Below are 13,907 nucleotides of genomic sequence, written 5' to 3' on the forward strand. Positions count from 1 at the left end.
GAAAATAGAAAGATTTAAACATCTGCAAGTGCATTATTATTGGTGGTCTTTTTTTTTAAGAATCATCAATCTCAATGAGCATTGCAGGATACAATTTCTTTTCTTGTTTTTTTGTTTTTCTCTTTACTTTTGCTTTTTTAAAAAATTATTATTATATGCATTTTTTTCCCTGCTTGAATTCGTTTTGCATGCTTTGTGGAATTACTTTTTTCCTTAACTGCATCATATCGGGCATGTTCTCTATGACCTGCAGTCTTGTGGCTTTGTCATTAATTGCTAAATGGATGATAAAGTCATCCTTCTGTTGTCTGTCATTGCTAGCGCATCGCATCATCAATGCTTGACATTACTCTGGCCCTGATCTTCAGTCAGCTCCCACACCCTGAATGCTGGATGCCTCGTTCCCATTGGAGGCTTTCAATTGCTTTTGGCTTGCTTTGCCTGCTTGGTTCATTGATGCCCGCCTGGCTCTTATGTGTGTGTGGTGGTGGTGATGGTGGACTTTGTCTCTGGAGGCTCTCATATTTATGTAAATGTGCGACTGCCCTCTCGCAGCCGAGGCTCCAGTACACTGTGAAGTATATGTGACACTGTGGTTATTATAGTGTTTGTACAAACGTGCCACAATACTTATTGTGAAGTTCTCTTCTCCTCTTCCCTCCTTGTGGCTCAAACCTTGAAATATTCAGCACACAGATTTAAATTAATCCAAAAAGAGCGTATACAGAACAGGGAAAGTGCTCTTTTCATTGTCCTCAGTCTCTTTTCTTCTAAGTTTGTACGGCAGCCAGCATCTGCTACTATCTGCTGTCTACTCTTTCTCACTCTGTTTCTCTTTCCAATCTCACCCCCACCAGTTTCAGTCATTCTGTTCAGCGGAGCAGATTCTGAGGAGTCAGCAGTAGAACAAGACGTTAGGGGGAAAAAAAAGCCTTTGTGCAGTAACGTTTGCCTGTCATTGAGATAAGATTGATGAAATGTTATGTTTGGCCAGTGACCTCAACCCAGGCTCACAGATGGGTGCTGAGAGAAGCCCTTGTCAAAATCGTGGATAGTTTCTCCAACACACTTTATTTTCTCCATCCACACCCCCCTTCCATGTCTCCTTCTGGTTAGAGTGCAAACATATTGTAACAATCGGAAGATATTCATCAAAGACTCAAGAGCAGCTACAGACTTTTACATTCTCATTTGGATATGTGCTTATAGGATGTAATGCAAATGAAAAAGTGGTTTGCCATGTGGATTTAGGATTTTCATTGGGCTTCAGTGCATTATCACTTCGCAGCTATCAGCCCACAATCCTCCAAATCTTGGAAATAAGATTAGGGGATTACACGTATCTGCCTGATTACAGAGCTCACAAACAATGAAGTCATGATACATAGTGAAGTTTATTAAATGTAGCCCTCATTTCATCTCTGGGCCTGGCTGCTGTCATTTGAACCAGGCCTTCAAAACTTATTTGGAAGTGAAAGGTACTCACATTGGATCTGAACTGGATTTCTGTTTCATGCTAGCGTTGCTTATAGTACTCTGTGTAGTGTAGCATACACCCGTGAGCGTAATGACAGCTCTCAGCCTGTGTGCGCTGATATAATAATGACAAGTGTTGCGTTCTGTTGGCGCCCACTGCACTCGGGGCTCTGTGGTTTCCATTATGACTCTATGGTTTCCATTAGCCCCAACTTCAAGAGAGGACTTGGCATGAAAACTGGCTTCAACCCTGGCTGAACTCTGACACACAACTTTGAAAGTCCTCCATCGAGGCTACAAACTTGAAGCGTGCAGACTCGGAGACTGTCAGTGTCAGGAATTAACACGTATTTGCATATTCACAAAACATGCACCTAGTTGAGGTTCCAACACAATTTCATATAATTACACAATGACAAAATGCACTAAGTACGTTATGTCTGTGAGCTTAATTTGATTGGCTAGTGTTGGTAACATTTCACCTAGCTGATTCTTGGCATTAAACACAGGAGATGGTGTTTATTCCTCCCTTTCTTTAAGTTCCCTGAAAGGTGATACACCAAAAAAGGGAACACAGATTTTGAAACTGCAACATTTTCATAAAGTTGATTCTTGCAGTAAGTTTCATCACCCTAAGGATTAGAGCAGTACCAAGTGAGTGACCTCTGTTGCTGACGTTTGAGCTCTGTGTTTGTTCGCTGTGTATTAAGTGTATCCCCAGTGACATCCTGAGATGTTTCCTGGCTGCATGTTCTTGTGTGCATGCTCTGTAAAACCCATTGCATTGATTAATGTGACTCTGTGCCACACCTTTTTTTAGTTTCTGGGTTGTTGTGTATGGTTTCTTGTTAAAAGAAAGAAACCTGTTCCCTCTAAATGCTATGTTTATTTGTTTTCCTTTGATTCTTTCTATATATGTCTAGCTAAAACTGTACTGCACAATCAGGTTGACTAAAAAGGGAGATATTTAGTTTTTGGGTAATTATAAATGGTTGAATTATCTTTAATATCTTCCCCCCATGTCCTGTTTAACTAGCTTATGATCTTGGTATTCAGCTTGATGCCTTTTTTGGCACAGAGATAGAGAGGGAAACTAAGTAGATGCAGGAAACCTTTAAGGATATCAAGTGAATATTTCCATCTTAAATATAAGGACCTAAATTAGTGGCGTGTTCAAGATGTGGAAGAAAAGTTTGCTTCCCTGATTAAAAACCTATTTAGAAAAATGCACATGTCACGGAGATGCATTTACACTTCCAAGTTTGTGCTTAAGATCCACAACCTCCATTGAACCCACATGAATCAAATAATTTGCCTTATAAATCTTTAAACTTCCTCTACCCTCGGACGAGCATCGGGATACTTGAATAGGAAAACATGACTGATTGTGTGTGTGTGGGTTTTTTAAATATTTTTTTTAACATTTCATAAAATGAGAGACTTCTTGTGCCAGATACTGCTGGCTGCCCACAGACATCCCAGCTCATCAGCTTGTAAGACCACACGGCCCTTTGCTCAGCTCTGGCCAACCATGCAATCACGACCGCTCATTAGATTCTCTTAAAGGACAGACGCAACATCTGCGAAGAACATTATATCCTGTAACATCCACAAACTGTCATTCCCTCAATATGCCCGTCGCATTACTTTGCCAAGTCCACATCAGTTCAGGTACAGGGCAGAAGAACACTCAATGATCTGGACTATGGTTCTCATCTAACATCAATAAATATCTTTGTTCCCTTTAAACCTGCCAAACTGATTCAGGTTTCAATAATGCTTTATACAGCTTTAGACATCAACTTTAAAGGCCAGTCTGTTCACCCCGACTCCCTTCTTGTGTGTAAGCGCTTGATAATAGATTGATAATAGAAATCTCTCCTACAAATGTACACGGATGATAAGAACTTGGACTTCAAACAAATATGACCACCAATTTTTTTTTCTTTATTTTTGGAAAAAGTAACTCAATACACCTTGTGTTAAGTGCAAAGCTGTCCAGTACCCAGGCACTCAAAAACTAAAGTGGTTCAATTGTCTCTTGGCACATCAAGTGGTGGATAAGGCCATTGTCATTACACAGATTGCCTTACAGGTCTCCATAGGGTAATTAGGGTGTCTGCCGAGTGTCCACACTAATCTATGTCAGTATTAGGTCTGGGTTTTACTGTGCAAGGCTTGGCAATAAGACTTCACAAATGACATTTAGCAGTAAGTCCAGCAGAGTAGCTCAGCTTACCATAGTGCAAATTAATCTTATGAAGGGTTTTAAATCCACATTAGCGTGATTGAATTAAATCAGAATTATTGAATGCGCGTGCTTAAAGTCCCTTTAATACCAACAGCCATGACTATGACTTTATTAGGAAGAAAAAACGAGATAAAGTAGTAAGATAACCTAATATAACAGGATAAAATGCAATGGAAATATGTAAAATAAAGGCAATGTTTTTTTTATTAACACCAATATTTGAATTCTTAGATTTAGGATGTTAAAATATTCGAGTTACAGAAGCACCACAAGTTTATTTGCTGGGACAATGTCCATCCAAACTGCCCCGAGTGTCCTTAAAACTGGCATAAATATGAAGCTGACCTGAACTTGATCGCTTTATATTGTCATCAGAAGATAAACAGGGACACAACCTCAAACCTCAAACCGTTCCAAACCCTTCTCACTCCCTTACGGCTGTAATCAGCCCCGTACAGCTTCTGACAGATCCCTCTGCTGTAATGCACTACCGAATCTTGCCAGAGACCTGTCAAAAACTCCGAGGCCCTGTTTACAGTTCTTGTCAACCACAGGCCTCCAAATCATTTTGAGAGATTTAGTAATGCTCTGTGTAAAAGCACAAGCATATTGATGTACATGTCTTTGTCAACATCTATTCAGCTCACAAAGGGGCGGTTTGGCTGAAGGGACAATTTTTTTTATTGAGAACGGATGACAGTCCAACCACTGTGGGCTGTGTGATTATATCTTAGATTTTTTTTTCAAGTGGTCGCGAGTTGAGTGTTTGATTGTACTTGTCGTGCAGAATTTAACCACTTTCATTGCATCGAGGAAAATATTCACTTTTATGGCAAAAATGATAATTCGGTTAGTTGTTTGCTTTGAAAAGACATTTCTTGACATGTATATATTTTTTTCAGTCTTTATTTGAGTTAGATGTTAGAGTGCTTTGGTTTGACTGATTATCTCTGGGAGACATGCCAGTGTCTGCAGTGATTTATGTTGCCCACTCAAGATGATTTCTTCACCCTCCCCCTCCCCCTTTCAGGCACATTGTGGTCTGTGGTCATATTACCCTCGAAAGTGTCTCCAACTTCCTCAAAGACTTCCTACACAAGGACAGGGATGATGTCAATGTAGAAATTGTTTTTCTCCATAAGTAAGTTAATTTTGTCTTTCTCACCCTTTGTAGCTAAGCAACAAACGAACTATTGCATAGGAGCTATATTTATGTGCTAACCCGTCTTCTTTTTTTTAGTATTTCCCCTAATCTTGAGCTGGAAGCCTTGTTCAAACGCCATTTTACCCAAGTAGAGTTCTACCAGGGATCGGTTCTCAACCCTCATGATCTGGCCCGAGTGAAGGTACCGGCAGGTGGCGAGACTCCTGGAGCGATGAAAATCCTTAACATTTTTGACAGCTGTTGTTGAACTTAAGAGTAGAAACATTTTTCACAGATTAGCTGCAGTTGTGTGCGTCACTGATTAGCAGGCTGTAAACTTATTACTGTATAAATTCAGCTGACAAAGAGAGTAAAGAAAAAATGCAGAAGAATGATAATCTAATGATATCCATTTCAATTTTTTAGCCAAAATATATCAGGACAGAAGAAAGAAATAAAAGACTTTTTTTGTTGTTGTTGAGCAGATTTAAACCATCTGGTATATTGGATACTTTTTTATTAAATACAGACGTGCACTTTAATGTTGTCATATTTGTTTCTTTGGTACTTTACACATAGATCGAGTCAGCAGATGCCTGCTTAATCCTAGCCAACAAGTATTGTGCAGATCCTGATGCTGAAGATGCCTCTAACATCATGAGGTATTCTCTCTTCTGGACAATCAGTAACAACTGGCTTGCGGAGGTGTTATGTTTCCTTGCTCACTTTATCTGCCTGTTTTTCAAAGGGTCATTTCCATCAAGAACTATCACCCCAAGATCAGAATAATCACACAGATGCTGCAGTATCACAATAAGGTGAGACGTCTCTGTGCCCTGCATTGTGTAGTGTATGTTTGCTTCACTTCATCTTGGCCGCTCTCCAACCTTCCCTCACAGAAAGATTATGGCTGCAGTAAAATGGCAATCCTGTCAGCTTGAGATCTATGTGGTGCTTTTAAGGATTCATGGTAACTTTGACATATAAGTGACTTTTTAAAGCATCCATTCGCTCAGCTGCTTACATGCTGTGCATGCTCCTGAAGAATGGACCTCACTTTTTTAAATGAAGAATTAATAGAGCAGCACTTAGCATGGTAAATAGTAATACAGGAGAAAATGTGAGCTTTTGAAAATGTGTCTTTTATATTTAATAATTGTGTGTCTGAATCACTGCATCTGTCATATGACATGGCAAGGAGATATGCAAATATGTATATATTTTTTTAATTCCTGTGTATGATGCCCTTCATGTATGGAAACTGGTACACTAACTGAGACTTGTACATTGTAAGGGATTTACCCAGGATGCTAACTTTTCTAGTAGTTAGCTGACTTTAGGAAAGGAACAGCTCTACATTTTTAGGATAAGCTAGTTAGTTTTTATTTATTTTATTGTATGCTAAGCTAACTGGCTGTTTATTGTAACTGTTTAATTTAATTTGCATTCACATGTTTGCATTTCAGCTTTGAACTAATTGAGGTAGATCATGTTAATTAGTGGACTTTTGTTATCCTGAATGTTGGATTTCAGTACCACTGCATAAAGCCAAGCTAGCTTACCCCAGTTTCCAGTTTTTATGCTAACCCAGTTCCCAGTTCAAGCAGATATGAGGGTTGTATTAACATTATCTGTTCCAAAAGAAACGTGACTCATATATACAGTTTTCTGTGTTTCTGACCTCTCTAACTTTCATGTGATGAAGGCCCATCTACTGAATATTCCAAGCTGGAACTGGAAGGAGGGTGATGATGCTATCTGCTTGGCAGAGCTGAAGGCAGGCTTCATTGCGCAGAGTTGTCTGGCCCAGGGCCTGTCGACAATGCTAGCCAACCTCTTCTCCATGAGGTCCTTTATTGAGGTAACAGAGTGGACTATTGACGAATGATTTCTCACATTGCATTTTTTGCACATGAGGTGATTTATTAAGGGATTATAGTCTAAATAAGAAGGTTCTCTGCTGACACATGGACTAGGTCTGTCAAACAGTGCATTCCCTAAAAAAAATTGACATCTCTGTCCAGAGACGGGCTTCCATTAGTGTGTTTTCAGTCATTCTGGCACATCATATTTTATTGTGTGACATGTCATGTGGAATCTGTTCAGTGTTCTCTGCGGCTTAGAATTGAAGAGGTGCTTGCTTCTATCAAAAAACTGTTCTCATGTCATAAAGATGATAGATCAGCTTATAATGACCATGCTGATGTTGTGCAGTGGGACATCTGTTGACCAGATTAGGCTGCTTTTGGAAGGAAAACTGTTCTTTTTTTTTCTTACTTTTTTCCTTAACCAACACATGTGACATTTCCCTGTTTCTTTTTTTTTTTTTTTTTTATTTTTTTTTTATCAGATCGAGGAGGACACATGGCAGAAGTATTACCTTGAAGGAGTGGCTAATGAGATGTACACAGAGTATTTGTCCAGTGCCTTTGTAGGCCTCTCCTTCCCCATGGTCTGCGAGTAAGTATCACTCTTTGATCAACAAGACCACTCTCAATGGTAGGTAGCTTAAAAAATATATATAATGCAAAGTAAGAATGACAAAAAAGAGGAGTGTTGGGATGTAAGGCTGTGGATTTTAACGGTTTTTGAACACATCAGTCATCTGCTTATATCCTGCTCTTCTCTAATGAGTGCACTTGTTTTACAGGCTGTGTTACGTGAAACTGAAGCTGTTGCTTATTGCCATTGAATTCAAGTCTGAGCAGAGAGAGAGCAGGTTGGTATAGCGGATCTTTCCGGAGCATCTGATACAGCTGTGATAACAGTGAACTGCACTGTACTTTGCTAAAAGTAGATCTTCTAATAAGATATCTCGATTTTTCTTTTCCTCTCAAGTCCTCTTTGCAGCTTGTTATCTATGCAGTTGATATTCACTTTTCAGATCAATTTGGTGAACACTTGAGCATTATTGTGTCACCATGAGGTACTCCCTATAATAAATAATTCAGTATTTATTTTTTTCTGAGCTATTATCCTCTTTGACAAGCAAATAAATGGGATTGATATTGGCCAAGGATTCGGGTCACAAGCTTTTACGTAAACCTTGCAGGTATGCAGGACAAAAAAAACTTGAAATGTGGTTAAACTGTGATTGGTTTCAGAGAAGTACTAGGTACTGCACTGGATTAACTTCATGTTCACGGTCCTTTTTCAGAGACAAACTTCACACCTAAATAACAAATTTCCTTCACGTTTAAATTTCACATAATGTGTCTCCTGCTTTTTTTACTGTGCTCCTGCTCTTTCTTTATGATTATCACTAACTCTACATGAGTGCTGGTTTTATCACCAATAATGACACAAAATGCATTTTTTTCAGTAGTCTCAATTTGCCAAATCCCACTCACCCTTCCCCATTCACCTGTGTCAAATGTTTGTGTACTAACGAGGTTGCATGGTTGATTTAATATTAATTAAAGATGATGTAAATTCTAGTTGATACTAATTGAATATACTTTATATAACCCAGTGGGCTAAATTGTGTCCGTGGTCCAATCACTTTCAAGGTAGTTGAGCTTTTTCTTTTACGTTTTTTCTTTTTGTACATTTTATAGTGACACCCTAGAATATTTTATTTATACTTTCAAACCTTTTATAAAACATATTCTCTGCCCTTTATGTACTTTTTGTAAAAGATGAATAACTTCAAACACTGTTTTTTCTTCATTTTTATGACTTTGAGTTGCAAGGCCCTCAGACAAAGACAAAGTTGCATCACACGCTGCCATATAATGAAAGCATAGCTTGTAAATGGGCAGAGAAGCATTAGCAACAGTTATATTCTCCTCTTCTTTTATATTCATGATAACTGTTTGATTTGAGATTTTTTCTTGTTGTTTGCAGAAGCCGAAAGCGGTATGCCCTCTACCTTATCTTACTTCCAAAGTTCCACCCAATCGTCACCACTTTAAAGCTTCTGACTTTGGGAGTTTCCCCAAGGATATTTTTCCAAACACTATCTCACAGGCCTCTTTTTCTAACTCCTTTTTTATGGTGTCCCTTGTGCTTAATGCACTAACTTCTTTGCAGGCAGAGAGAGGATAGATAAATTGGACATGTTTGTAGAAGTGCTGTTTTCTTTTCTTTTTTCTTTTTGTCTTTGCTGTTGTCGCTGTACCAAGGCCAAACACTCACCCTCTCCATATCTACCTCTTATTTGATCTTTTCATTTTTGTCCTCAAGCAAACTCCTTTGCTCTTTTAGTTTCTTTCTCTCACACTTTCAGTTCTTTTTCAGTGTCGCTCAGTCGTTACCCTACTGTTTCTTAGCTTTGACGAGCCACGTTTTCCACTCATCGGTGTTTAAAAGTCTTCACCAGAACAGTACAGCGAGGAGTTTCTGTATGCATATCTCAGACATCAGATATGGTGTTGATAGGCACTGATATCCTACAACTTTGGATATAATCTTTAAATAAAATGACTGATTACACGCCACTGCTGTAGGCGGTGATTGATATAGCAGCATGTTTTTTTTTTTTTGTTGTTTTTCATGGTTTTATTATACCAGCAGCACCTCACCAATCTTTGTTTTTTCATGATTTTTTTAAGACACTAGAAAAGGCATGGAGCTGTTGATTTTGGATAGCATTGGGTTTATCCAAACTGAAGTTTTATTTATGTGGCCCACATTTCACTCTTGCATCCCATCACCCTCTCATGTCCTCATTCCCAAATGTGTATCCATCTGTGCATGTATGCGCGTCTGCGTATGTGCGATCACCTCGGAAGGGAGAGTTTGTGTTTTGAGTGTGTGTGCGTGTGCGGAGTTTTGTGCGTCTCAGCCACCGTGTACAGTCATGCTCGTGCGTCTCTCGAGTAGATGTTCTTAAGTGAGGTCACTTCCTGTCAGTTTGGTGTTTGAGAAACAATCCAACTGCACAGAAGTTACTGCAACCGTCTGCATCTACGTACCTGTCCCTATACCTGTACTGCAGTGGCTATGCCTTTCTGTTTTATTATTGTCCTCTTCATACTGTTTGGTAACTGCATGCTACGACACTATCACATAAAGTGTTTGATGCTTGCCTTGTTGCTCACAATATGAGGTTTTGATGCGTCTTCTTGGCTTTTATTCACCAGTTTGCACACGACTCAAGAAAAATGTCTTGGATAGTTACACCTGTAAAATCTCAGATTTGGGCAGCAATGTTTGTGGAACTGTCTTGATTTGATTGGTTTCTTTGTTTTATTTTTGACTAAAAAAGCATGCCAGGTATAATGCCTGTTAACTTCTCTGGGGGCCATTCAATCTGAGCGTATGTTAGGTGCTATTTTACTTCTTGCAGTATGGAAAGAAAATTCTGATCTGCATGACTGGTGCAATTTGATCACATCCCAATATGTATATGGATTCAATTGCTCCCTTAATAGTTTTTTTTTTTTAATTTCCTCCCTAATGTAACCTTTTTCCAGAGCTCAGAGGAAAGATGTTGTGTGATAATATACTTGTTCCCTTCTCCCCCGAATCTAGACCTCACATACTCTTTCAAAATGAATGACTAAAATGCCGTGAATAGTTATTACACGCGTAAGTGTGAATCAAGTTGGTAACACACAATCAGTCGAGCTTTTCTCGTTTATCAATGTTGCAAATTTACAAAAGCTTAAAATGTAAACAGAGCAGCGAATGAGACAAAAAAAAAGAATCAAGATCATCTTTCGTCTGGGCTTGTATTTTGAAAGAGTGACCCTTAAAGGTTTGTGGGTACAGTGTTTTGATATCTTACTTCACACTCACTTCATTGATGATTGTTGCCCACAGGTAACCATTAATGACCGGGGTGTGTGTGCGTGTGCGTGTGTGCATATTTGTGTGTGGCGTCTACTTTTTGTGTTAGTCTAATTAATGGGGAATGATACAGCCAATCACTTAAAGTACCCTTGAGTATTAAACCAAATCCCACTTTATCACAAAAGAAGCAAGTAATTATTATTTATTACAGTAACACATTTCTTTTAAATCAAAATATAATGAAAATGATTAAAGCAGTTTGTACTTAACTAGACATGCATTACAAGTATTTGTAATGGAGCAACACATTTGGACCAGTCTTATTTTCCCCTAGCAGAGTCTAGAGCAGACTCAACTGTAAGAATTAGCTCAGTATAATAAACAGAAAGAGCTGTTCATTCCCTTGCATTCCACTGTCAAGTACTAACTGAGATACACCTACTGGACATTCTCTGTACGACAGCCGTGTCTCAGTGGACATCATAACATCTGTTCTGACTAGATGACTGCATTTGAGTGCTGAGACTAAAACCACTCCATGGCCATAATTTTAATTCTTTCTGCCCTCGTCCCTCTACTTGTATCTCTCTGTCCCTCTCTTCCACCCCCGGGGCAATCCAATGCCACTTCGTAGAGAAAAGAATTAAAATTCAATGTGCGATCATTACTGTTGTACATTTTTGTCCATCCGTGTGAGTATCGCATCAGTAAATTGCCTCAAATCAGAAGGAGCAAGTGTGTTTGTGGTAACTTACAAGACACACGTAACAAAGGGAAGGATAATGTGTTTAAAATGATGCAAAACAGGAAGCCCGGCAAAGTCCAGATCCAATTTTAGGGCTTCAACAAGTGTGTGTACCATTCCTCTTGATTAGCATGTTGTGTGCATGAATTTTGTGTATGTCCAGATGTTAATGAGCATTATTTGTCTGTATGTCTTTGATTACCCAGCATTCTCATCAACCCGGGAAACCATGTCAAGCTGCAGGAGGGAACACTGGGATTTTTTATCGCTAGTGATGCCAAAGAAGTAAAAAGGTAATTGGGCCATCCTGCCAAACGGCGGGGTCACTGACCGTGTCAGTTGACAAATGAATAGGAGCGCTAAACATGTTTACTGTGTCACTTTTAGAGCATTTTTCTACTGCAAAGCTTGTCATGATGACATCACAGACCCCAAACGGATCAAGAAGTGCGGCTGCAAGCGACGTGAGTAGCTGTGCCTTTATTTTGCCCCAGTGGCACCCTTCCTTCCCTTCCTTCTCACTCCAAAAACCAACCTATGGGTCTCGTCTTTCTCTTTATTCATAGGTGTGCACATGGTTATTATGCCTTTCATTGTGTTGTTATTCTTCTTGTACTCTGAATCTGTGTTTTAAACATTATATTGCCATTATACTCTTAGGAAAGTGTTTGATACTGGTCCCATTTGAGCTTCCATAACCCCCATTATAGTATGATCATAAGTCAAAGCACTTTTGTTTCTTTGTCAAAATGTAGCTGTTGCCATCTTTAAATGTCTATTCATCTTGCTTTAACCACTGAATCACCACTTTATTTGCACAAACCGAGACTGTATTGCAGTGAATGAAATGCAAAGTGTTAACATGTAAGTAGAAAGCGTAAGAGTCTAAACCAGGCTTGTTTCTGTATCGCATTTGAAACATTAGAAAGTAGAGCAGATCCACCAAGTGCCCTGTGTTGCAATTATAAAGGATGGGTTCAGGTTCTGCCAGTGTTTTACCTGCTTCACCTAGTTTAATGAAATTCAGCCTGGTAGTTTCTGAGTACTGATCGCATGCTGTGCCTCAGCCTCAGCTTGGTGGAGGAATTAGGAAACATATCCTCTTACTTACATATGAATGCTCTCAGTGAAATATTTTAAGGCTGTTTCATTCTTCTCAATTGTTTTATAGGTCACAAATGTTATGGATAGGGTTGCTAGCTGTTAATTTTCTAATTTAGCTATGCAAACACCCACATCAAATCAGTGAATGTTTTATGCAGATACAACATTACCATTAAGGCAGGAAATGCACGCAAATACATCCTGACCTATGTGCAGGCGATACTTGTCAGAATGTGTTAGCTGATGGATAAATAATTCAGGTTAATATTCTATGTTTCCATAAAAGGTCACAGGCTGTTACGGTGAGCAGTCCGTTACAGACATAGCCTGGTTTTAAAATAGGTACCCTCCAGTTCCTTCTTTTGTCTGTGCCATTTCAATTATTCAGACGCTTTCTGCTGTGTCAACTCAATAGAATCAACAGGTTTTTCACACTCTAGTTTTATTTACCACAACTATTTACCTCTGTTTGCTTTCCTACTATCTTCATGTCTGAGACTCAGCTGATGGCGTTATGTTTTATCTTATTACATTTGTTGCTGACAAGAGAGTTGCATTAAAAAGATGACAGTTCCATTACTGTAATGGGATTCTGTCCAACTGTATGTTCTGTTCTGTCATGTTTTGTTCTCTTCTGTTGTTTTTTCCCATGTTTCTTTATGACCAGTGACACACTTTTGATGTATTTCCTTCCCTGCTGCCATTGGAAAACACCACTTTATTTTAACTACTCACTGGTAGTGATTTATTGTGAGTAAAATGAAAATGGGTGTCTAATTACCCAGAGTGCAGTGCAAGTGTTTTTTTTATTATTATTTTTATTTCTCTTCCTTTTCAGCAAATAGTATATTGTATCTATGTTGCATGTTACCGGTGTAGCTTCTGCATCCCTCTCCTCGCCTCCCATTTCTACACCGTGCTCAGAACAAACTGAATCCAAAACAGCAGATATTGAACTCGCACCAGCATCAGGCCTCTGCTCCTCAGTGGCTCAGCCGGCTGATGATCTGATTTGTTGGAGATGACAATTAAATAAAGCGCTACACGATTGGATGCGGCCGATGAGGTGTGCAGTTTTTGCTCACTCTTTGATCATCAAACCAAACACGTATTTGGCATTTAAAAGCCAATCTGCTGCGAGTCTTGTGTCATTACATGTGATTAACCTCTTTATAGTGTATTTGCTCAGAGAAAGAACAGAAGAATAAAAATCTGAGATGTCGTACATTAAAAACAGATTTAGAGGAACTAACACACGGGGGAAAGATCTACTGCTATTTAAAATGATCTGCTTTCTGTCAAAGGTAGTTTTGTGTGGCAGAGAGCAGAAAACGTCCTTCTGGGATGTTCTTCAAATCCTGTCAAGCTACGTTGCCAAAACACAATCAAAACAATCTGGTCTCCCCTTTTACCCCCCTTTGCTGTGATCTCAGCCCCTTTATAAACTCCGG

General features: G+C 39.1%; 1 protein-coding gene across 40 annotated transcripts in view; it reads left to right on the forward strand.

The window, feature by feature from the left end:
* The window catches only part of kcnma1a (potassium large conductance calcium-activated channel, subfamily M, alpha member 1a), a 144,505-nt gene that overhangs the window by 95,595 nt on the left and 35,003 nt on the right, over positions 1 to 13,907 (forward strand). For 22 of the 40 annotated variants that reach the window (XM_040001555.1, XM_040001558.1, XM_040001557.1 and 19 more), the window contains 11 exons: positions 4,758 to 4,868; positions 4,968 to 5,073; positions 5,451 to 5,533; positions 5,620 to 5,689; positions 6,577 to 6,732; positions 7,222 to 7,331; positions 7,522 to 7,590; positions 8,718 to 8,729; positions 11,559 to 11,645; positions 11,740 to 11,816; positions 13,198 to 13,206. In XM_040001555.1, coding sequence (XP_039857489.1) covers positions 4,758 to 4,868; positions 4,968 to 5,073; positions 5,451 to 5,533; positions 5,620 to 5,689; positions 6,577 to 6,732; positions 7,222 to 7,331; positions 7,522 to 7,590; positions 8,718 to 8,729; positions 11,559 to 11,645; positions 11,740 to 11,816; positions 13,198 to 13,206 — 890 coding nt within the window. The remainder of the gene's footprint in view (positions 1 to 4,757; positions 4,869 to 4,967; positions 5,074 to 5,450; positions 5,534 to 5,619; positions 5,690 to 6,576; positions 6,733 to 7,221; positions 7,332 to 7,521; positions 7,591 to 8,717; positions 8,730 to 11,558; positions 11,646 to 11,739; positions 11,817 to 13,197; positions 13,207 to 13,907) is intronic. The other 18 variants (XM_040001569.1, XM_040001570.1, XM_040001576.1 and 15 more) reach the window with 3 other exon arrangements.

The sequence above is a fragment of the Simochromis diagramma genome, unplaced genomic scaffold, assembly GCF_900408965.1.
Source record: "Simochromis diagramma unplaced genomic scaffold, fSimDia1.1 OVJJ01000421.1, whole genome shotgun sequence".
Lineage (NCBI taxonomy): Eukaryota > Metazoa > Chordata > Actinopteri > Cichliformes > Cichlidae > Simochromis > Simochromis diagramma.